Genomic DNA, 25,045 nt, shown 5'->3' on the forward strand with positions numbered 1-25,045 from the left:
GGCACACTGCTGGCTCATATTCAGCCAGCTGTCAACCAGTACCCCCAGCTCCCTTTCTGCCTGGCTGCTCTCCAGCCACTCTGTCCCCAGTGTGTAGCATTGCACGGTAGTGTTGCTCTGGGAGCACAGGCAAGCAACCAAGAATGGAGTCTTTCACACCTGCTGTACAAAATCAAAAGAGGCTGCTTTGTTGGGTTTTTACACTATTTTTCCCCCCCTACCTCATCTTACCCTTGCTGTCAGAAGATGTGTGGTATGCTTTGTCCATGGCACAGTTTCCAGCAGAATCTTTGCCTTATAATGAGTGCAATTTTATACTGATCAGGAAGAGGCTAATCCTCTCATTAAATCACCAGAATGAGGACTGACAGATGATTCCCTACTTGGCCACAAATTTACTGTGTGACCTTCAGCAAACCCTTGAACTTTGTGCTGCAGCTCCCACTGGTGTGAGTGCCCTGTGCTTTGGTGGAGCTGGGTGCAGGAGGAGCCTGATGTGGTTAGTGTATTGCCAAAGCAAACCATGCCACCCTTCGTTGGCTGTGCTCTGCTTCATAAAGGTGGGGTGGAGAGGAAGCAGAAATATTCAGCCAGCAGAGTGCTGGCAGTGGGAAGGACTGCACTGAAAAGGATTCTCCTTTTTGGCCTGTTACAGGGTAGGTTTTGCTTAAAATACTCCTGCAAAGAAAGGTGCTGAGAAGTTGTAGTCTGCATCCCTGAAGAATACACCACCACTGATCACAAATGGATCCATGGGGTGTGAGTGCCAAGGAAGGAGCACCAAGTGCTCCCATAAGGAGTGGTGTTAATTTACTGAGAGGGACAAGGGATCTGCCTCAGCAGCACTGTGGGTGAAGGATAATGGAGCACTTCTCACCATGGTTGGACTTGATGATCTTCAGAGGTCCCTTCCAACCCTGAACATCCTACGATGCTCCTGTGTTTGGCCAGAAAACACAAGAGTGACAGAGGCTTGCAGAAAAGCCCCAGCACAAACCACCTGCACAGGCTGTTTAGCTGTGTACCACTCACAGTGTGCAGAGAACTGCAGGTGCCAGTACGGGGGGAAACCAGAAACTGCAGGGAGCCAGCATCTTGAAAGCTTCTTGCTTGCTTTTGTATGAGTACAAGGAAATTGCCTCCCCTGGCTGGTCTCCTCTTTCAGCTTTTGTAGATTCTCTTTCTTGTTTGGCTTTTGTAACTGATGAACTCATGCACATGATGCTATTTTAATACCTAGCAAAGAGCCTTGTCTGCTAAATCACCTTATTTTTCTCTGATCAGAGCACAGTGCCTTCCTCTTTTTAGTGGAAGGTATTAATTTAAATTCCATAATCCCAAACATATTCTCATTTCTGTTCTGTGCCTCAGAAGGCCAATGGCATTTTAATTTAATAAGGGAGAAACACACATGACACTGTTCCCTGTAACTGTCTTCTGCCCTCAATGAGTCTTTCACAGCTTGCTTTGTGCTCCAGCACATGCAATCTCTGCTTTTATTCAAGCACATTGTCTCTTCTAATACCCCTGTCCTACCAGTGGGCAAAAAAATGGATCTCTGTGGCATTTGCACAGCAACTTTGGAGATGTTATTTGCATTATTAGTTGGTGGTGTAGGAGCATGTATTGGGTCACACAATTACAGAAGGGTTTGGATTGCAAGGCACCTCCAAAGGCCATCTAATCCAACCCCTTCTGCAGTCAGCAGGGGCATCCTCAACTCGATCAGGCTGCCCAGAGCCCTGTGCAGCCTCACCTTGAATATCTCCAGGGATGGGGCCCCAACTGCCTCCCTGGGCAACCTGCTCCAGTGTTCCACTAATAGCAAGGCTTATGTGCCACTCATGTTCTATTGAAGTATTGTTTGGATACCTGTTGTCCCTTTGCAGAGAAATACATTTAGGCTGGAGGTTAGGAAGAAGTTCTACACAGAGAGAGTGATTGCCCAGTGGAATGGGCTGCCTGGGGAGGTGGTGGAGTCACCATCCCTGGAGGTGTTCAGGAGGAGACTTGATTGCATGGTTTAGTTGATTAGGTGTTGTTGGATGATAGGTTGGATGTGATGACCTCAAAGGTCTCTTCCAACCTGGTTTATTCTATTCTGTCTAGCTTTGCCTTGGGTTTGGGTTCTTTATTGATTAAAACAAGTGAACTCACCTAGCAATCCTTTATGGCAGTTCCATTTTTCCTTTCCAAGTTCCAGAAGCTTTGTTTACTAGGCTAAGATTTACCTAATTGGGTACATGATATTACTGAGTAATTTGTGGCATGTAAACACTTGACTCATACACATCATCGTGCCTCAGGAATCATTTTGCCATTCAGACTCAGCTTAAACCTACTCAGTTTGAAGGAAGAGCACGTGCTTGTTGCAGTCCACATGGCCCTTCTTTGGAAATGTCAAGGAACAGTCATTGCTTTCACTGCTCTCCTTCACCCTGATGTGAACTGGGAGCTGACTCCCTGGAGCCTGCCCCACAAGGGCAGGTTAAGCCTGGATCAGCAGCTTTGCTGCAAGGTGAGAGAGTTGTTAGCCATTGGGATGTGCTCCCCAGGGAGGTGGTGGAGTCCCCAGCCCTGGAGGTGTTCAAGAGGGGATTGGATGTGGCACTTGGAGCCATGGTTTAGTCATGAGGTGTTGGGTGACAGGTTGGACTTGATGATCTTTGAGGTCTCTTCCAGCCTTGGTGATTCTGTGATGGAAACCCCCATCCCCCCAAAGAAAAGGGGATTATTTTATTAGAGGGTTTGTGGGTTATTCTGAGTAGATTCTTCAAAGAAGTTTTCTAAACAGAGGTCTCAAACTCCAGCTGCCTGTTGCATCATCTTTTGTTTGTTGCTGTTTCTTCCTTTCTATAAACACCTGTGTCTGATCAGCTTATCCTCACATGTCCAAGTGATAATGCCTGCCTGTTCCCTTGCTACCTTAATGCATACACCAACTAAGTGCACTTCTCTCCTGGTAGCTGGTGCTGCACTTCAGTGCTGGCATCTCTAAATCAGAGCCCCCTCATTTACAGCTCCATGTTGGCTGCTGAGCAAGGAGGGCACCTTGACTTCAGATCTCACTGTACTGCCCTTGATCTGCCAGATCCAGGATTGTGCTCATCTCAAACATGCTGCTGATGCATTTGCAGGAAGAGGACTATTATTGTGCTGTTACAGAGGCACCCAAGAACCACTGGTTGTGTTGTAGGGCTTCACTGTGCAATGCAGGTCTGGCCTTCTTCTAGAAGGGCTAGCAGCTTGCTTGCTGACCTCATGTAGCAGAGAACTGAAGGACAGCTGTGGGTGAAGGGAAGAGGTGACAGCCATAGTCTCTGGTATTTGCCTTGACTCGGCACAGCAGTCTTCCAGAGCAGATAGTGCTAAGGACTGTAGCTGGAACAGTCATCCTGAGGACCTGCAGAGAGGAGGGAGAAGGGCAGTTTCATTTAGCTTCTAGCTGTGACTGGGTGCATGTGCAAGGTTGTGTGTAAAATGGCTTCTGAATTAAGACACAGAGTGATGATTCTCAGCATCAGTCACAGCAGACAAGATTTGAGTTTATCATGGATCTTAGGGATTAGTTATTAACAACTTGCATCCTTTCAGCAGTCCTGAACTAGAATAGAACAGAATTAACCAGGTTGAAAGAGACCTTCAAGATCATCGAGTCCAACCCATCATCCAACACCATGTAATCAACTAAACCATGGCACCAAGCACCCCATCCAGGCTCTTCCTAAACACCTCCAGGGATGGTGACTCCTCCACCACCCTGGGCAGCACATTCCAATGACCAAACTCTCTTTCTATGAAGAACGTCATCCTCACATCCAGCCTAAACCTTCCCTGGTGCAGCTTGAGACTGTGTCCTCTTGTTCTGCTACACTTCTGGCTTTGCTTCTAGCAGAGTGCTGTTTGGAGTGTATGAAGTAGGGCTGACTGGGAAACAAGAGCTTCCAATTCATTAAGCATTGAGTGTTTTAAGTTTTTTGTTGTTGTCTGGTGGGTTTGTGTGTGTTTGGGGGTTTCCCCCCACTTTGTTTTGGTGTGGTTGGTTTTGGTCTGATTTGGGTGTTTTTTTGGGTTGGGGTTTTTTGTTTGATGTTGGTGTTTGGTTTTTTTTCCTGTTGGTTTTGCTTGTTTGTTTTTCCTGTCTTAGAGGAAAACAGAAGCTGTGGGGTGTTTACTGAGGGCAGGAATGACTCCAGGTGCTCTCACAAATACTGGTTTCACCACACACCCTCAACAGCCTCACACAAGGGCAGCATTTCCTTTGTAATGCCAGTTTTATGTGCCTTGGTACTCTGATCTCCATATATTGTGTTGCTTTTATTATTGCATCCTAGTGGCATTCCCAGTGAGCAAACCTGTGTTGCATCCCACTTCATGCTAACTGTGTCTCAGCCTTTTTCTTTGGACTTGAGAGACCTCCTAGAAAGTGTTAACACCAAAGCCTGCATCCCCACTCTTGCGCCCCTGCAGAGTGCTGGCCAAAAGCCTCTTACATCCCAGAGTGAGCTCTCTAGAGAAACTCCCATCTGATGGGCTGGTCAGAGAAGCATGGCCCCTTCTGTCAGGAGCCAGGGGAAACAACAGCAGAGAAGGCTTTGAAAGGTGGTGCATCAGTAGGTAGCTCTGCTTGAGCACAAGGTAGTCCAGGTAGAAATTCACCCTACTGCAAAGTTCAGATTTGTCCCAGGGGCAGCTGATTTTCAGTGGAGTGTTGGATGCTACTCATAGGGAGGGGTTAATTGGAGAGTTGGTGAGGGTTTTCTGCATACTGTTTCCTCTGAGGAGCTTTCTGTGTTCCTGTGCTTTCCAGTCTTGGATTGTGGGTTTTGCACTGCATAATTTCATGAATCAAAGAGGCTGTAAGAGCAGCATCTTTCCCCGACCTCCCTTGCATGTGAAACGCAGCCCCTGCCTTTCCCTGTGCAGCACAAAAACTGGGACTGGACTTGCTGTCTGCAGCACTACAACCTCGATAGTTTAAAACTGGGTGATAAAGGACGAACCTTCCGTTTCGCTGGAGTGACCTTTGCAAGATGCTGTTGCCTTGGGGTCTGTAAGTGTAGATAAGGAGCCTCGCCCGTTTAAAGCGTGTGCTTAGGGGAACAGCCCTGCTTCCAGGCACCCGCTCCTACTGGTGATTTAACACGAGAGGTGTGTCCTCTTCCCAGCCATGTTGCAGGTCCCGTGGTTTCTGCGGGGCAGGGAGCCCCGGCAGGCCGTGTGCCGTGCCCCCGGCACGCCGTGCCTTCTCTGGCCGGGAACACCCGCGGCGCACGGAGCCGCCCGTGCCGGGAAACACAGCGGCCCTCGGGGGTCCCTCCTTCCCTCCCCCGCCGCCGGGACTCCGGCAACTTCGGGGCGGCGGGACGGGTCTGCCTGCGGCGGCCGGAGCTGCGGGGGAAGGGGCTGGAGCCGCCGTCCGCATCGCCGGCAGCCGGGGGTCGTCCCGGCGGCAGCTCCCCGCCCCGGCAGGGGCTGTGCCGGCAGGGGGCAGGGCTGCGAGCCGGCCGCCTGTGTTTCTAGGGCTTGACGTCCTTCCAGCCAGCCCGCCGCGCTTCCCTTCCCGGCACTGCCTGCCCTCCCCCAGCCCCGGGGTCCCGAGAAGTGGCAGCGGGGTCCCCCGGGCGCGGCGGGGCCGCGGCGATGGGCCGGGAAGTTTGGCGGCGAGGGGGGCCGACGGCCCGCCGCTGAGAGCCGGCCGCTTCGGGCCGGTGCCTTTTCCGGAGAGCGGGACGGCGCCACAAAGTGAAATCCATGAGGATTCTCGGGCTTCTCCTGGAGAAAGGCTCGCATATGCTGCAGTGTCTCTGTGGAAGGCGCCTGAGATCCAGCAACAGCCCAGGTGGGGATCGCGCGTCCTTGTCCCCGCCGCCCGGCCCGGGCTGGCCCCGTTTCTCGCCCTCCTCCTCCTCCGCCCCCGCCGGCGCGGCGCGCAGGTGGCCGGCATGGGCCAGGCGCTGTCCGCGGTGCTGACCCTGCCGAGCAGCCCCCGGGCCCGGCTCTCCATCCACCCGGCATCCCCCAGGCCCGGGTGCTCCACCTCTCTCGTCATCCTCATTTCTCCCCCCCGTCCACCCGAGGCCTCCACCCTACCTGCCTCCCCTCTGCTTAAGCAGGTCCCACAACCCTTCTGCAGCTCCCACCCAAAGACAGCCCCCAAGCAGGTCCTTCTTCCCCTTGTGAGTTCCTGACAGGTGACCCTCACTAGTGTCCCCAAGCCACCGGCATTCCACACCTGCACAGCTCGTTTTTCTCCATACAGTACCCCTGCTATCTCACTTCCCACCCAGGACCCCTAACTATTGGTTCCACTGCCTACTCGTTTAGGATAGACTTAATCTTCCCCAGAGTGCCTATGGCCCTGTGGAGCTCTAGGGCTGGGCTGGCTGTAAGAGCTCCCTGTGCCTTGTGTTTGTAGTAGCAGCATTACAATGTTTTTCTGGTGGAAGGTGTTGAATGTATCTTTGAGTGGTGTGCCCCTTCAAGCAAAGGGAAATCCCCAGCTGCTCCTGGTGCTGGGCCAGGAGACTCCCAGCACCTCTCTTGGTTCCCAGCCTATTGGGGAGGAATTATTGTGCTGGGATGGGGGAGTGCAGCAGGGCAAAGGCCTGAAGGGTGTCCTTGATCTTGAGCTCTACCTGAGCACTTCTCTGAAGAAGGAAATAAGTGCACAAGTGCCTTGGGTTGGTGTGGCACTGCCTCTGAGTTTTGGGGTGACCCTGCTGAAGTTTTTGAAGTGATATCTCTGCAGTTTGTGGTACATGTGTTCCATGAGTCTGACCTTCCCTTTCTGTCTCACTGGGTAAATGTCTGATGGAGAAAAACAAACATGTGAGGAAGTTCTGCAGAAGTTCCAGCACTAACTCAACTGGTTTGAGCTTAAGTGGCTTTCAGTTCCTCCTTGTCTTTTCGAGTAGCTCTGTTTATTGAACCCTGACCACTGCAGTCTTTGGGCACCAGGTGCTTACAAGGATAGCTTTTAGAGTATTGCTCACTAATGCTTGTGCTGTTTCCCTATGTGAGATCTCAGTCCTAGAGGAGAAGAATTCCCATGCTTCCTGTGGAGATACTTGGTGATGTTGGCTGAAGAGAAGGGCTGCTCTTGGGGGACCACTGTTGCTGAGGCAGCCTGGTTTCCCTTTTGGCCTTGCTAAGGAAAGTTTAGTAATGGTTATAGTCACCTATTTGAGCCTCAGCACGAGTCTTGTGTGTGCAAGCTGCTGTCTGTGGTAGGCTGGTGGCAATAGGGGATGTGCTGGAAACTGGAGAGAGTAGGCTTGGCTCCCTGGAAAACATTTTCTGCCCTGCTTTGAGGAATGATACAATGAATAAAAATAGTGGCAGTGCTTGGGAGCATTACACACATTGCTCTCTTCTCAGTGAGAAACTCTGCTGGAGTGCTCTTCACAGTGCTGTGTGTGAGCATTTGTGTTGTCTTGTTTGGAAACCTGGTACCCCCCTGGTGACAGTGGGGAGGTGCTCAGGCTGTGGGGCATGCTGGGCTGTAACTTCAGTGAACCAGAAACTGCTGGGGGTGTCCTAACAGCTGCCCTGCTGAACTAGTCTGGCTTTACTGGTGGATTCTGTGCTGAAGAATGCTTGCTATGTGTGTGGTGACTGAATCCTTCCTTATCTCTCCCATGCTGATAGTGATATTGATGCATAGCCTTTATGTGGTATGATGTTTTGCTGTAAGGAGGTGTTTCATGAGAATGATCTCCTGTCATTACTTCCAGCTGACCTTGTTTTCCAGGTGCTAGTCCTATGCCCTCACAAGCCTGAGCACTCCAGGTGTGGCCTGGGGCTTTGATTCAGGCTGCTAAAATACTTTCCTCCCTTCTTGGCTGGTTTTGTTCATTTTCCATGAAGGCTGGCTTTTGTGGCCTTACAAAATGTGCAATAGAAATGAAAGCTTCTACCTGTGAAGGGGCTGCTGTGGGCTGGGCCTGCTGGAGGAGAGATCTGCTTGCTATTTCTCTGAAAGGTAAGTGTGTCTCAGGTGATAAGTGGAAACTCCTGCAACAGCCCTAAAGGTATAGTGCTGTGTCCCCTGTGGGGGCTGTGCTAGTCAGGGATGTAAAGCAACAAAAGGATAAGTTACAGGAAAGGAAGGGAGAGGAAAACGTGGACTACAACAGTGGTGGCATAGAGTGCTGTGAGCTGCTTCCATGCCCTTGATCCTCTGATCTGAAGAGTTCTGGTAGTAAGTGATTTATGCCAAGCTGTGTGCCGCTTTGTGCATGTAAGTTGAGTGACAGGCTGACCCAGCCCTTTGCCCTCCTCCTGTCTATCTCTTCTTTAAAACAAACAAGTCATAAGGATGTCAGCACATGTTTGGAGTCAGATTCATCCTCCTGGGTTGTGCTGACTCAGCCTTAGACCACTCCTGATTCTGACAGAAACTAGTGCATGATATTTGAAATTACAACAGTGCAGTAGTGAGGAGAGTTGTAGAGCACTGTGCATCTCTGTTGTGATGCTAGGGGAAAATAGCAGCAAGAGTTTTGTCCTGCTAACAAGTCCCACCCTTTTACTCTCAGCTAACTCTAGATGAGAGTTGTTTTCCTGTGCCTCACATCTGAGGTCTGCAGACACTTTAGTCTGTGCAGGAGCAGGTGGTTTGAACAGCAGCTTGCCATGTGAGGCTTAACAGGTCTCCAAGGCACCACAAAATTGCAATGCAGCACAAGAGATTTGTTCTCAGTCCCTTGTGTATTTCTTTGCAAGTGTTTTAGCAGCATCCTGCATCACCTTCCAGGTACTCCACTTGTTATCTTAGTTTCAGAACTTGCAAACTGATTGTATTGCACATGCAAAGATATTTCCCTTCTCAGGGGTGCAGCAACAATTGCATTTGTTAAGTATTCTTTATTAATTGAGTTTCTCTGCTAGCACCTCTTTCTGCTTTGCCTGGGAGGTGTAGTTTGCCAGGCCAGAATATGTTGGGTTTGGCTTTTAGCTCCCTGGTCAACATTATGGAGCAGACAGCTCCTGCACTGTAAAGTTTGAGGCAAACATCAGATAAGGATGTTGATGTAATTGTGAATGGAGCTGTAAAAAAAACCAAACAGGCTGGGTCTGTGGTGACAGGCTGGGTCTGTGGTGACAGGTTGGACTTGATGATCTTTGAGGTCTCTTCCAACCTTAGTGATACTGAACACTAAAAAAGGTGACTTTACCTGGTTTGTAGCCACTCTGATGCAAAAAGACTCTGTCCCCACAGAGTACATCCACAGCAGCATGGACATTTCTGCTAGTGACTGTTGCAGTCCTCCTCTATCCTGACCCCTTACTTGGCTGTGTGAGTGCTTCTGTCTCATGCCTGTTCTGCCCTTGGCTCCTGTGCAGACTCTCCTGTGGGATGCAGCATTGCTAATACCAGAGATGTTTCTCATGTTGTTGCATCAACCAGCAACAGCCCTGAGCAGCAACACACCTTGAGCTTTGTTTTCAGTAGGGATCTGGTTGTATCCAGAGACTGATCTGTTCCCAAGCATTCAGGTAAGAGTACTTCTCAGTTTAAAACCCTAGTCTGCAAATTAATGCCTGCAGTAGAAATTAAGCTCACATTGAGCACACCCTGAACTTGGCTTCCCTGGGAGTCTCACATTGGTAAAATTTGGAGGTGCCCCTGGAAATATGCTGCTTGAGACTGGCTTTATAGCAAGTTAAAAATGATGTCTGCCACAGCAGGTCTTCATGTTTCACTAGGCATCACAGCACTACCTTTGATATCTGGGGCAACAGGAGCGAGCATTCTGTCTAGGCAGCCAGGGTCAGATGGTGGCTCTACTCTGTCTGTTCCTACCAATACACATCTTTGCATCTGTCCTGAGGCTAACTGGGGCACTGTCATAACAAGTCTGTGGTGTCTGCACGTGCAAGACACCATCTGCAGATGGAAGTGGGATCACACACGAGAGGTACAATTGCATGTTTAAGATGTAGCATTTGGCTTACAAGCAGAACAGACTCTTTGTTTTGCATGTGCAGTGATCTGTGCATCCATGTACACCTTGCTTACCCTAATTCTGCAACATACTCTAACTGCTGCTTGTTCAAGCAGGCAGCAGGCTACAGCAAGCACTCTGCAGTCAGTTTCAAATGAATGGAAGCAACAGCTCTCTGTACCTAGGTAGTAAGTGAAGGTAAAGCTCACAATTTCCCCTGCTGAGTTTAGGGAGCACAGAAAGCTCTTATGATCTCAGCAGTTCAGAGTGTGGTGTGTGCACTGCTGGTGAGAGCTGGAAAGGTGGCCAGCAGAAAGGCACCTGGGGGTACTGGCTGGCTACAGCTGAACATGAGCCAGCAGTGTGCCCAGGTGGCCAAGAAGGCCAATGGCATCCTGGCCTGCATCAGGAATAGTGTGGCCAGCAGGAGCAGGCAAGTCCTTGTGCCCTGTGCTCAGCACTGGTTAGGCCACACCTTGAGTCCTGGGTCCAGTTCTGAGCCCCTCAGTTTAGGAAAGATGTTGACTTGCTTGAACATGTCCAGAGAAGGGCAATGAGGCTGGGGAGGGGTTTGGAGCACAGCCCTGGGAGGAGAGGCTGAGGGAGCTGGGGTTGCTTAGCCTGGAGAAGAGGAGGCTCAGGAGAGACCTTCTTGCTCTCTACAGCTCCCTGAAGGGAGGTTGTAGCCAGGTGGGGGTTGGTCTCTTCTCCCAGGCAGCCAGCACCAGAACAAGAGCACACACTCTCAAGCTGCACCAGGCTCGAGGTGAAGAGAAAGTTCTTCCCAGAATGAGTAATTGGCCATTGGGATGTGCTGCCCAGGGAGGTGGTGGAGTCCCCATCCCTGGAGGTGTTCAAAAAAGGATTGGATGTGGCACTTGGAGCCATGGTTTAGTTGTCATGAAGTGTTAGGTAATAGGTTGGACTTGATGATCTCTGAGGTCTTTTCCAACCTAGTTGATTCTGTGGTGTTGCACTGGGATCATCAGCCCCCTTCTATTCCTGCACCAGATCCCTTCCCTGCCATCCTCTGCCACTGTGTGGAGTGTGTTGGTGTTCACATACCTTTTGCTCAGGCTCCCTCTTCCTGTTGTGTGTCTCTGGTAAAGCAGTCTTGGCTTAGCAGGGCAAATTAAGTCCCCCTGCTGATTTGGGGTGATGCCTCTTGTTGACACTTATGTGCTAGTGGAAGGAATACTTCTGTCTGATTTAGTTTCATTCTCCTGGGAAGTGAATTAAGCAAAACACTGGAAAATCTTTTTTTGTTGTAATAGGAGCACTCCTCTGGGGTATTGTTCAAGAATAGCTGTAGCATTTCAAATCCACGCTTGCCTTTACTCTGAAGTAACCCTCTCATGTAGACATAAGCTAAGCATGTCTCTTGGAAGCCCATAGTGCTCCTGCCTCTTTGTAAAGAAATCCTCTCCTGGCTGAGCCCAAAGGGATGGATTGGATAGGGTGGTGGTTTGGCAAATGGCTTGATTTCTATCCTGCAGAAGTTCAGAGATGCAGATTCTAATGAGCTTAGAGCTGTATAGCTAAGGCATATGCTTCCAGCCAGTCCTGTGTGCTTCTGTGAAGGAAACAACTTTAGTGTTATGCAGGATTTTACTGTTCAGTTCTCATCAAAATAGCTCATGAATCTTCAAAAGCAAAGATGGTTCTGGGGACTTCCCAGGCACAAGGTGGTGTGGCCATGAGGAGGTGTCCAGCCAGATGGCTTGCCTTACCGAGCTGGGCAGCTGGGATTGCTGGATCTTCAGCCAGTCTTCCCAGTCTCAACTTCTTTTGAGTCCCATCAGACTGATGTTGAATCATACTTGTGCAATGCTTTACTTTCAGTGAGTGAGCAAATTCAGGCAGAAGAAGGTTTATCTGAATTTCCCAAAGTGGCTGCAGTCTGACTGGTGAACAGTACCCTGAAGCAGAGCTTGGCTGGTTTGTGGTAGGGGAGCTTCAGGCTGGATGTTAGGAAGAAGTTCTTCATAGAAGGAGATATTGGCCATTGGAATGAGCTGCCCAGGGAGGTGGTGGAGTCACCATCACTGGAGGTGTATAGGAGGAGACTGGATGGGGTGCTTGGTGTCCTGGTTTAGTTGAGTAGATGGTGTTGGGTGATAGGTTGGACTCGATCTCAAAGGTCTTTTCCAACCTGGTTAATTCTGTTCTATTGCTGCACTTCTCATCTGGAGGTGTTAGATACTTTGGCCAAAGAATGAGGTTTAACTTGTTTCACTTCCCAAACTAAAGCAAGGACAGAGGAAGAGTTTAGTTTAGATGCCATGTTGTTACAGTGTGAAGGGGGAACTTTAGCCTAATCCCTGACTGCAAAGACTGGAAGGAAAATCAATTTCCATGGGATACAAAAGGAAAATAATGATAAGGTCTGTACAACTCCTTGGCTTGCTAATGGGATCTAGAGAAGAGGCATAAGTAGTTCTTTCTCTCTTCTTCTGTCACTTTTGTTTGAACTTTCCCCTCTCTCTTTCTCCCCTGTGGCCTTGCCAGAGGTATCTCTGTTTGGACTACTGTGTGAGGCAATGGGAAGGAGGAAGGGAGTGGGGGAAGGAGGTGAATGGATGCCCTGGATCCGTGCAGGGGGATCTGAGGAGCTTCTGTGTTGTTTGTGAATTGTGTGTCTGCATGTGGAGAGAGTACCTCTAGTGTATACCATGTACATACTGATTGCATTTCATATTGCTAAACAGTAGTGTGCTTGCAAACAGAGCTTCATTTGCTTCCCTCCCAAACAGAGCTGGTCTGGCAATTTTATTGTGGGGGTAGTTTCCCCAGGTTAGTTGGGGGGCAATTTCAACCCACCACATGTGTGCAGTTCTGGCACATTATCAACTAAGTCTGAGTGGGAAATGTAAGCTCAGGGTGTCACGAAAGACTTCTCCAGCTTTGCCATTGGTCTTGCTGAGTAGCTGCATACACTGAACACTGCCTTCTCTTGCTTTGGGTTTTGTTTGGTTGTGGTTTCTTTCTTCAGCTGGAGAGTAAAGAAGAATCCAGTCTCATAAGCAGGTGTTTAAAGCTGATGACCTTCAAAGCAAATGCTTTCAGCTTAAGAGTTGTGTGCAGATCATTAGGGCAGCTCCACTCAAAGACCAAGGAGTATTTGCAGAGGTAGGTCTCATTTCACCAAACCACTTAAGTGTGTGTTTAACTCTGTGCAAGCACCTAGGCCCATTTTAGGGTGATTATGTGCATGGATAGTTACCAGAATGATGAGTGGCTTTCAACCACTTTAAACATGTGTCATGCCTAAAACTCTTCCTGTTTTCCCTGTCTAACAGCAGCCCTGTTTGCTGTTTCCAGCAGACCGCTCTGGAGGTATTCACAGCTGCTCAGTTCCCAGTTGAAAACCTCCATGCATTAAAGAAACTCAAACTCAGTGTTTGTGAGGATGGTCTGCTTCTGGTTTACAGCACTTGGTCTACCAACCTGCTCACTTCTCTTCCTGCAGCTCTTTCTGCTGCTTTCCAGAACTTCCCTTTGTTTGTTTTTAACCAAGCTGATGGTAGTTGTAAGCATTTTAAGCCAGGTGGTAGAGCTATCAAAAGTTCAGCAGGCTCTGAAAGGTGGATGAGATTGCTTGTGCTGGTATAGACTCATTTAGGCTGCTAAAGATCGTTGGGTCCAACTGCTACCCTAACACTGCCCAGTTCAGTACTACACCATGTCACTGAGCACCACATCTACACATCTTTCAAATGCCTCCAGGGATGGTGACTCGACCATTGCGCTGGGCAACCTGTCCCAGTGCCTGACAACCCTTTCAGTGGTGGAATTTTCCCCAATATCCAGTTTAAACCTCCCCTGATGCAACTTAAGGCCATCTCCTCTCATGCTGGGGAGAAGAGACTGACACCCACCTTGCTACAGTCTCCTTACAGGGAGTTGTAGAGACTGAAAAGGTCTCCCCTCAACTTTCTTTTCTCTGGACTAAACATCACCAGGTCACTCAGCCACTCCTCGTAAGACTTGTGCTCTAGACTCTTCTCTGGCTTTGCTGCCCTTCTCTGCCCCTGTTCCAGCATCTCAATGTCTGTCTTGTAGCGAACTGAACCCAGTATTCAAGGAGCAGCCTCGGCAGTGCTGAGAACAGAGGGATGACCGCTGCCCTAAGTGGTGGTACACAACACTTTCAATTGTGTGAATAGATCACAGATTACCCAGGTTGGAAGGGGTCTCTAAAGGTCATCTAGTCCAACCACCCTGCAGTGAGCAGGAACATCCTCAACTAGATCAGGTCACCCAGAGCCCTGTTGAGCCTCACCTTGAATATCTCCAGGGACGGAGCCCCAACCACCTCTATGAGCAACCTGTTCCAGCGCTCAACCATCCTCATCGTAAAGAACCTTTCCCTAACCTCCAATCTAAATCTGCTTTTCTCTAATTTCCAATCATTGCCCCTTGGCCTATCCCTGCAGGCCTTTGTGAGCAGTCCCTCTCCAGCCTTCTTGCAGACCCCTGTCAGGTTCTGGAAGGTGGTGATTAGGTCTTCCCGGAGCCTTCTCTTCTCTTTGCTTAAAAGGCCTTTAAATAGATTCTTTGCCTTGAAGGCAAGGAGGTGTTTAATAATAAAAACGGCATTTCTTCCCTCGTCTGAAGTGGCATGGAAGGAGGTAATCCTGTTTTGTACAGCAAAGCATTTTTCCAGCTGGCCTGCCTGTGCCTTTGGAGTCCTGTGGCTGCGACTGGCTGCGGAGCTGTTAGCGTGTGCTGAGCGGCGGCGCTGGGCTCGGCGGCGCTGGGCTCGGCGGCGCTGGGCGCCGTGTGAGCAGCCCGGCACAGCCCGGCTCAGCTGGGCGCCGTGTGAGCAGCCCGGCACAGCCCGGCTCAGCTGGGCGCAGGGAGCTGCTGCTAATTCTGTGGTGAGCCACCCACGGGCCCAGGGTGAGTCATTAGCATTGTTGTGTTTTCCAGAAGTTGGCAACCCGTGCTTCCAGGATCCAGCGCGTGGCTGATCCCTGGGGTTCTGTTGGTTCCCTGGTAGCTTTGTTTCGTCCAGAGAAGAGGAAAGAATGGGAAGACATTCGCTCCAAAAGATAAAAACCCCACCCACTAATCCTTGTTTCATTGGCAGTGTCCTCTGCCTGCTCTGAAGTGCATTCACAGCCAGTTGTTCACTTGAAAACTCTCCCTGCTGTTGTCTCAGCCCCAGTCAGCTTGCTTTGTCCAGCTGAGGGGATGGGGGGCAGCAGGACGTACAGGGAGATGGAGCAGCCTGACTGAACTCATTGCCTGGCTCAGAGCTGAGATGGGTTGTTCCTGCTCTCTGCCCTTGCATGTGTCCTGCTGTTTGCTCAGGGAGCCTTTTGACAAAACCACAGCCATGAATGGGACCAGCTGGGGCATCCAGCTGCTGTGGGTCAGGAGGCTTTCAGCTGGGGAGTGCACTGGCATTAACCCTAGGGTGGTAGGCCTGATACCCAGCTGCTGAGGTCGCTGGGCCTCCTAGAGATAGGACAAGGGGTTGAAAGAAGAGGAAAGTCCCCTGCCTTGGGCCATGGTTGTGAACAAATCTGGTCAGTTTGGTCTCAATTTTTACCCCTTCTTCCAGAGTGTCTCAGAGCAGATCTCCTTGGTGTGCTACATGACCATGCAAGTGTACCTGGAGGGACCATGGGCAGGATGCAGAGGAAGGTCCAGGAGGAGGAAAATGCATGCATGTGGGCATGCAGAAGCATGGAGAAGTGTTTTAAATGCAAAACTTGGACACAGGGTGGGTGGAAAAGACATGGCCAGCGTGGGAGTGGAATAAGAAGCTGAGAGCACCAAGGAAGAGGGATGGAGAAGGAGGAACTTTTAATGAAACTGTCTTAAGAAATGTCTGGAGACATGCTGTGCTGGCTCTGTGGATCAAGGTATCCAGCATGGTGCTCCCTGCCCTGCCTTAGCCTAGTGAGTTTCCAGGATGACAAAGTCTGCTCAGAGGATCCAAAGTATGCTAGGAGTGAGGGTCAAGCCATGCAGCTGGCTTCTGGTGCTTGAGGTGGAGCTGGGCATACTCCAAGAGAGCATCCAGACTGGAAAAGCACAAGGATTGAAAGTAGCTGTGACACTCCCTGAGTGACAGGGTGTTGATGTGTCTGCAAATGACCTCTGGGAATGTATTGCCCAGGCCTCTCTGCTGGAGACTCCTTCTCAGGTTCTGTAGTGTTCTCCACTTGCTCTTTTGTCACACTGTGAAATGAAAGCCAAGCTAACTGAGGATGTTACAGGCTGCTGGTGGCAATGGGCAGCCTCTGTGCTGCCACTGCTTTTGAGCGGCTGTGGCTTACTGCTGCCATTGCTTATCCTCTTCCATGGTTTCTTGGCTGGTGGAGACAGCAGATTTCCATTTTATGTCTGGGTGGCCCTGGCACAAGAGGCTGTGCTCTCTTGCAGGAGCATGCAGGCCAGGAGCTGCTGTAAACAAAGTCAAGCAGCACTCAGAGCATCTTGAGTGCATCTGACCCTATGTGGAATTGCAGCAATGAAGTTCAAGCACAGACCCTGACAGCCTGGGGGTACCTTCCTATGTCCTATGCATGGTGCCTGCTTTATTGCCAGCTCTGTGTGCCCAGGCCCTTGGTTTACTTGCTTCTCGAGTTTAGAAGTAGCCTAGGGGTGTTCTAGGTGGTGTAGTGACAAGGCTGGAGGGGCTCTTGGGTGTTGGCTTTGAAAGGCTGACTTCCTCAGGTATTTGGTATGTGCAAAGCCAGGGCTATGAGCCTTGCAAATACTCAGTTGGCTGATCAGAGACATTTGTGTGTGAGTATTCAGGTATGGCTTAACACCCTGCAGCTGTGCTCAGATATGCCTCTCTAATAACTGGGGTTGGGATTTACCTTTTGTGGGTAAGAGAAAGAAACTTGCTTTGCTTTGCCTCCTGTGTCTGCATGCCCTGGGCTTCCTGTGATGAATCCTTTGCTGTTCTAACCTTTACCTTCAAGAGGCATTTCTGGGGATATCATACTTGTCTCCCAGCCCCTTGCAGGCTGCTCAGCTAGTGAAATGCTCCTTCCCTGCCTCTGCCTGACCTGACAGATATGGGTGACACCTATCTCACAGTATCTTGTGGGAGACCTGCTTACTGTCTTGCAGCTCATTCACAGCACCTTGGCCAAGAAGGTGATGTGACTTTGGTCTTTAGAATTGGTTTGGGGCTTTCTCTTAGGCTAGAAAAGGTGCATGAGAACAAGCACATTTCTTCAGGTGGTGTGTGAAGCATGAGTAAGCAGCACAGGTCTGTGGGAGAATGCCTTTTTCTGAGGAAACACTGCAGTGAATGGATTTCACTTGTTCTGTGTCCCTGACAAGTGGTGGGTCTGGCTGAGAGTGCTCCCGTGAGACTTTGTACCTCTACAGCCCATGCCCTCTGGGTTGATAGCTCTGTGTCTAACACACAAGCTCTTCTCTCAGCAAGGGATGTTCCAGCCTCCCAGAGGAGGCCAGGAAGCACAGTGTCTGCTAAATGTAAAACTACCCAAACCAGGGACTTCTAGTAGTGGGGGGAAGGAAAAAGCAAACAGCCAGGAAAAAGACCCAGACAGGCACACTGCTTTGTGGGTTAGCCAGGGGGACTTTGCTGGAGACTACACCAGCACAAGGAGGCTCCTCACTGCAGGGACAGCTCGTTGCCTGGGTACACTTCCACTGAGGAAAAAAGGATCTCAATAAGAAAAAGGCCTGGCAGGGAGCAGGGAGAGAAATGCAGATCCCTGAAGTGTGCTGGAAAGGCAGCTGTGGGTCTGAGCTCTGTGCAGAGCGGGGAGCAAGGGCTGGGTGCATCCCCCTTGCTCAGCCTGGAGGTGTCGTTTCTCCTTCTCCCCTGTCCTCAGTGCAAGTCTCAAACCTCCCTTTTCTTGCTGCTTTGTTGTCCCAGGCTGTAGAAGGGGAAGGCAGCACAGTGCTGGGGAGGAGAGAGTCTCTATTATTGATGAGAACTTTAATTGGGCTGGGAAAGCACTGCTGGGATGAAATGTTGGAGAGCAAAAATGTGCTTGCTGCTCAGGGAGCACATTGCCCCACTGGCTGCTGAGGAGTAGTCTTCTGGTTTAGCACTTTTATAATCTCTCTTCAAGCCTGGAGACCCAGAGCCAGTGTGTCAGCTTCATTCTAGCCACAGCACTGTTGCAGCATAGAGCCAGAGCTTCACTAGGTTGACTAGAAACAGGAGAGCATTAGTTGGCAAAAGAGAAGCCTCTCATCAAGAGAAAAACATATGGAGGCAGCACATTAGCACAAAAATCTGAGAGCAGTCAAACTGAGCCAGAATAACATGTCCATCTAGCCCAGTAGTTTTCCTCCTGCCACACTGAACAGCAGTGTGATGTGTCCCCCAAGCACTCTCCCAGCTGCCAGCTATTTTCAGCTCAGAAAATGTTCTGAGTCAGACCTGGTACTTCGAAATTTTCAGTGGATTTCTCTTCCATGTTCTTGACCAGACTCCCCCTGAGTTCATGTGCATTTCCAGCAACATATGGAAAGGATTTGCCCAGCCCTGTTGCATGAAGAATCCCCTCCTTGCCTTTGTTTTGAGCTTGGTTCCTGCTAGCTTGGACTGATGCTTCCCTGAGACATAGTGCTGAATGGATGAGTGAATAACAGGTTGCCCAGGGAGGTAGCTGAGGCCCCATCCCTGGGGATATTCAAGGTGAGGCTTGACAGGGCTCTGGGCAACCTGATCTAGTGGAGGATCTCCCTGCTGACTGCTGAGGGGGTTGTACTAGATGACCTTTGGAGGCCCATTCCAACACAGACCACTCCATGATTCATTCTCACACATCCCATCCTCTTCTCATGCTACTTGTGGTTTCATGGACCTCAAGTATACCCCTGCTAAGCTGTCTCTCTTACACACAGCATCACAGAATGTTAGGGGCTGGAAGTGACCTCAAAAGCTCAGCCAGTCCAACCCCCCTGCCAGAGCAGGCTCACCTACAGCAGGCCACACAGGAATGTATCCAGGGAGGTTTTGAGTATCTCCAGAGAGGAAGATGCTACACCCCCCCAGGCAGCCTGCTCCAGGGCTCTGTCACCCTCACAGGGAAAATTTTTTCCTCCTGTTTCCATGGCACTTCCTCTGCCTCAGCTTCCACCACTGCCCCTTGTGCTAGCACTGGGCATCCCCCAGCAGAGCCTGGCTCCAGCCTCCATGGCACTTCCTCTGCCTCAGCTTCCACCACTGCCCCTTGTGCTGGCACTGGGCATCCCCCAGCAGAGCCTGGCTCCAGGCTCTGGGCACTGCCCCTGCACAGCTTTATCACCATGAGTGAGGTCACCCATTAGCCTCTTCTCCAAGCTACAGAGCCCCAGCTCCCTCAGTCTCTCCTCATAAAGGAGATGTTCCACTCCCTTAATCATTTTTGTGGCTCTGTGCTGGACCCTTTCAAGCACTTCCCTAAACCTCTGTTCTCTAAGCCGCTCCTGGTTCCAGTAAGTGCCTGCACAAACTGTAGTTTGGGGAAAGCTGATTGAAGCCTCCTCTTAGGCTTCTTTCTATTTTTATTTTTTCCCTTAAATGGTTTTCTGGTCCTTGGGCATGGAAGAGGAATCCTCCTGGGTTTGCTGGCAGCTTAGGTTTGCTGTTCAGACTCCTCCCTGTGACTGTTCCTGTCTCTGAGGCTGCCAGCTGCACACCCAGCCCTCCAACAGAGGCTGAACTGGGGCCCAAAGGGAAAGTGGCTGCACCCTCCAAGGGCCCCTCTCCAAATGACAGTCCCATCAGAAAGTGCAAGCAGACATCTCCTGCCAGCCACTTTGCCACGGAGGAGAACCAGAGCCCAGGTAAATGCCAGTCCCCATGCTTGCCTGTGTTCAGTGTGCCCTCCCTAATGAGAAGTGCCTTTGTGAGAAGCAGGCAGGCCTGAGCCAGGCTGGCCTTCAGGAGATGCCATGTGCAGTGGCACTCCCCATCCTCACTTAGCAGTGCCTGCTGATAAAAGCAGCTTTCCCATTTATATCCTGAAGCCAGAGCCTGGCATCTCACTCCTTTGTTCTTTCTCTTGCCCCAAGCACCAAGAAAAACAAGGCAAGGCCCTTTATTTGCTTTGCCTTTACTCAAAATGGACTGGATGGGACCTTACTGCCATCTCCAGAGGCTCAGGGACAGTGGGGTCAGCTCAGCTGTGGAGATGGTGGCTGTCAGGCAGGGTGCAGAAAGGAGAGCAGGCTGGTGAACAGGTTATGATCAAATGATGATGTCAGTCCCTCCAAACCTGGTACTTCAAGTGGGTGGACACAGCCTCAGCCAGCCATCTAGCCACATCAAGAGATGAGGGTGGCTGTGCCAAAAGCTCTGTGTGTACTGAAGCGTGGAGGATAACCTTGAGGATCATCTTTTGGATGCTTTTAACTCCTGACAAGCTGCAGTGGCAGTTGGCTGCCCATGGACCAGAGCAAGAGCTGGGGAGCCATTCCCATTGCCAGCAGGAGCAGGGAGCTCATTGTCCCCTGGTACTCAGCTCTGGGGAGGTCACACCTTGCGTCTTGTGTTCAGTTTTGGGCACCTCGATACCAGAGAGATGTGGAGGTGCTGGAGCCAGGGCAGAGGAGGGCAAGGAAGCTGTGAAGGCCTGGAGAATAAATCTGATGGAGAGTGACTGAAGGAGCTGGGGATGGTTAGCTTGAAAGAGGAGGCTGAGGGAAGACCTCATTGCTGCCTACAACTACCTGAAAGGAGGTTGTGAAGAGGTTGGTGCTGGTCTCTTCCCACAGGTAATTAGTGATAGAACAAGAGGGAATGGCCTCAAGCTATGACTGGGTAGGTTTAGACTGCACATTAGGAACGCATTTTACCAGCAAGGGTGATCAGACCTTGGCACAGGCTGCCCAGGGAGGTGGTTGAGTCACCATCCCTGGCTGTGTTTAAAGGTGGTTTGGATGTGGTGCTTGGGGAACATGGTTTAGGAGTGAACCTTGCAGAGCAGGGTTCTGGATTGGACTTGGTGATCCTGAGGGTCTGTTCCAACCTGAATGTTTCTCTGTGATTCTGTGCTGATGTAGGATGGGAGGGCAAGGGGTAAGGTGCTGCACTTCTGTGCAGCTCTCTGCCACTGGCCTTGCAGCCAGAGAAGAGGAACTGGAGAAGCTGGGGGTACACCTGAGCACCTTTGTAAAAGGCATCTGCTGTATGGTAAGCTGAGCTACAGCTTGTACTCCATTGATGTCTTGATCTCTGCCAAGCACAGGGGAAAGCAGAGAGAGCTGCTCCTTGTGACATTCAGGCTGTGGATGTCTGCAGGTAACTCTGTTCTGGGTGCTGCCACACCTCCTTCTGCCTCGTTACCCTGTCTGTACAACTGAGGTGACAGTGCCTCCTTTGCACCCAGGACCTGTGTAGACCTCTGGAGAACTGGAAGTTTCAAAAGTATTTTGCTGCTACCCTGTCTGGACCCTGGAACTGGGGGAATAGGTTGGGATTTTAGGTGTTTAGCAGAAGATGTGCCAAGAGAATTTCAGAGTACAGCTGAGATTCCTTATTTGCTCTTTGAGAGGCATTTGAGACTCCCAGCCTTTCAGTGAGCTCCCACTAAGAGCCCAGGCATTAATTCATGCATTATGAATTTCCCACTTAAAAGTATTTAAGGTTCATTAGGAGTGGAACTTGCCAGGGGGAGCATGCTGGCTGCCTGGTAAGAGAAACAGATGAAAGTAATTGCTTTCTAGGGGGTTAAGTGTGACCTGTGAGCCAAGGCCTCCAAACAGCCAGCCAGCAGCTGGGGTGGCACAGTGCTGGGCAGGGAGATAAAATGCCCTGTCCTTTCACCTCTCCCAAGGGAGCCTTGCTTGCTGAAGGTTTCTAACCCTGAATCAGCAACAGCACTGGTTTTGAAGTGCTCAGTGTTCAGAGCTACAGCTTCTGAATGCTAAATGCTAATGGAGATGTCTCAGGAGGCAGATTTCAGAGCAAACCAGTTCTGGGCCCCTCAGCTTAGGAACGACGTTGACTTGCTTGGACATGTCCAGAGAAGGGCAGCGAGGCTGGGGAGGGGCCTGGAGCACAGCCCTGTGAGGAGAGGCTGAGGGAGCTGGGGTTGCTTAGCCTGGAGAAGAGGAGGCTCAGGGGAGACCTTCTTGCTCTCTACAACTACCTGAAGGGAGGTTGGTCTCTTCTCCCAGGCAACGAGCACCAGAACAAGAGGACACAGTCTCAAGCTGTGCCAGGGGAAGTTTAGGCTGGAGGTGAGGAGAAAGTTCCTCCCAGAGAGAGTTGTTAGCCATGGGAATGTGCTGCCCAGGGAGGTGGTGGAGTCCCCATCCCTGGAGGTGTTCAGTGGTGGAGGTGATTGGCTGTGGCACTTGGTGCCATGGTTTAGTAGTCATGAGGTCTGTGGTGGCAGGTTGGACTTGATGATCTTTGAGGTCTTTTCCAACCTCCTTGGTTCTATGATCTGTGATTCAAACAGCTTCCTCTGCTGTTTTGGGGCTCGCTTATCCTCTCTACATCCCCTGCAGCACAGCACCCAGGCAAAGCAGGCTGTGACCCCCACCGGCTAGTTAATTTGCTGTGATTTGCTGAAGCTGGGGCTTGTTTAGAGGAGGAAAGCAGACGGTGTGCTCCCTGGTCAGGCTGAGTGAATTGTACCAGCGAGGCGATTTTAATGACAAAAGGGTAAATTACACTTTGAAACAATTGCTTCAATTTCCATAAGTATATTAGCAGCAGTCAGGAGTCAGATGGTAGATAGGCATGTTGATACTCCGATAACACAGCCTTTACAGTTACTTGGAGCGCTTCCTTGTGCATCTACGTCTTTATCTCTGTGTTTCTGAGAGGAGAGGAGCTCATTAAAGTCTCTTTATTGCTCGTGTCAACGTTCAGAGGGAATCGGTTAGAGAAGCATGGGAAAGAGAGAGAGAGGAGATTGTTTTCCTTGGGTGCTCAGGAAATTCTTGGTCCTTTTGCTTTTTTGATGACTAAACTGTTCTGCATTTGCATTTTAAAAGTGTCGATTGGAAACTCTTGCGAGAGCAGCACGAATGGGGCTTGATTTTGACAAATGCATTCCTGATTGTTTGCCTAATTCGTGTGTGCAATCAGCATGATTGCCACTGCAAATGGCCATCTGAGAAGGGGCTCTCGGAGATTTCTCTCTCCCTTTTCTTCTTAAGGCGCCAGCTTTTGTTATGGCTAAATATTAGCCATGCAAGTTTAATTTGGTAATGCGTTGATCGATCTCCTTCCGTCTCTTCCCTCTCCACTTTCAGGAGTGTGTTAAAAGGCTGCGGGTGATTATTCCCTTCTGTTTCCTCCTCAAGTCCTCCTGACACAACTGCGTGATGGAGAGGTTCTTTCATCTAAGTGGTGGACCTTGCAATTTAGAGAGTCAGGTCCCACTGGGGTCTCCACAGCTCCTTAAATGGCCATAGGAATATTTAAGTAGCATCCAGGCACGTGTAAAGGATTTTGGCTCTCACTTGTCACATCACTTACTCTCTCCTGAGAAGACCTAGGCATGCAGGGGACGTTTGCAGGTGAGAAGGTGGAATTGTTTTGCCTTGTTTTAGTTATGTGATGAATGAAAGGAAGGGAAGATAGATGAGTCTCTAGAGCACTCTCTGCAGGGAGGCTGAGAAACCTCGTTCAGGTTAGGGATTTGCAGGCCATGCTCCATCTCTGAGCTGACTCAGTCTGTTCTTGCAGGAGCATGGTACATGGGGATTGAACTCGATGACCTTTGGAGGTCCCTCCCAACCCAGACCATTCTGTGATACCTGAGGCTGCAGTTCCTCAGTGGTTTTGCTGCTGTTTCAGAGAGGTGGACGAGCCAGTCCACCCATCATCCATCTGTGGGCACATACTTCTATTTCTTCCTGTGCTGATGCCAGTGCTGGGGGTTAAGCTAGAGCAGAAAATTAACATTTCAAATGTTTGGGGGTTTAATGATTGTTATTATTTTTGGTGAAGCTAATTTTCAATCAAATCAGCCTTACTTGAGTCGTCATGTGGTCACACAAGTGCTGCTGCAGTCGGGAGGGAAGCAGCAGAAAAGGCTTAGTGGGAGAGGAATGAGTGAAATTGGCCCCTCCAGCAGCTCCCCACCCTTCTCTGGGTCTGAATCAACGGGGTGCTGCCCCCCTCCTGGTGACATCTGCATCCCCTTCATTGCTCCTGAAATTTTCTCCATCCCAAGACACAGCTAAGTCAAATCAAAAGAGCAGCTGCCCCTCCCGTTTCAGGATGTGACTCAGCCCTCCAGTTGCAGAGGTGGGGAGAGGCAGTGTCAGTGCTGCAGCAGGCAAATGTCCCCTGGCTCATTAATCACGGGGTGGAGAGCAGGCTGCCTGATTGCTTATTGGCTGTGGCCTTTCATTAAGGGCAAACTCAATTTCCTCACTATCGACAGCTGCCTGCCGCGGGGGTCGTGGTGGTGCCGTGGGGGTCGCGGTGCCACCGGGGTCGCAGTGGTGCCGCAGGGGTCGCGGTGCCGCCACGGGGGTCGTGCAGCCACCCAGCTCCCGCCGCGCACCAGCAGCGAGACCAGCAGTGCAGCTCTTTCTCTTCTCCTCTGCTCCCTCTCCTTGTGGAGAATAAACGACTTCTAGAGATGAGATGCTAAATGTGCCAATCCTGGCCTGCCTGCTAGCTGGGAGATGCTGGGAGAGTAATGCCATGTGAATGGGGTAGGTGGTTCTCGTTTGTCCTTGCTCACTCCTGGCCTGGGTTGGGGCTGATTCAATTATAGACTCATAGAATGGTCTGGGTTGGAAGGGACCTCCAAAGATCATCCAGTCCAGACCCCTCTGCAGTCTGCAGGGACATCCTCAATGAGATCAGTTTGCCCAGAGCCCTGTCCAGCCTCACCTTGAATACCTCCAGGGATAGGGCCCCAACCACCTTCCTGGATAACCTGTGCCAGTGTTCCCCCACCCTCATGGTGCAGAACTTGTTCCTAACATCCAATCTCCATCTGCTCTGCTCCAGCTTGAAGCCATTGCCCCTGGGCCTGTCCCTGCAGGCTTTTGTAAGCAATTTCTCCCCATCCTTCTTGTAGGCCCCCTGCAGGTACTGGAAGGTTGTATCATTGCCAAAAAGCCCCCCAGGCCAGACAAAAGCTTTGTTTTCCTCCTGTGCAGTCCTTCTGACCCTTCCCAAAGCA

At 50.6% G+C, this 25,045-nt stretch overlaps 1 protein-coding gene across 2 annotated transcripts in view; it reads left to right on the forward strand.

Moving 5' to 3' along the window:
- Positions 1 to 25,045, forward strand: part of FGF12 (fibroblast growth factor 12) — a 282,430-nt gene that overhangs the window by 104,081 nt on the left and 153,304 nt on the right. Inside the window, exon 1 of one of the 2 annotated variants that reach the window (XM_068145663.1) lies at positions 5,740 to 5,842. The exons of the other annotated variant lie outside the window; for it this stretch is intronic. Coding sequence (XP_068001764.1) covers positions 5,755 to 5,842 — 88 coding nt within the window. The 5' untranslated portion in view covers positions 5,740 to 5,754. Of the gene's footprint in view, positions 1 to 5,739; positions 5,843 to 25,045 lie in introns of those variants that run through there. 2 annotated transcript variants of the gene reach the window in all.

The sequence above is a fragment of the Melanerpes formicivorus genome, unplaced genomic scaffold (genome assembly GCF_026170545.1).
Source record: "Melanerpes formicivorus ecotype bairdi unplaced genomic scaffold, bMelFor1.0.p_v2 SCAF_12, whole genome shotgun sequence".
Taxonomy (NCBI): domain Eukaryota; kingdom Metazoa; phylum Chordata; class Aves; order Piciformes; family Picidae; genus Melanerpes; species Melanerpes formicivorus.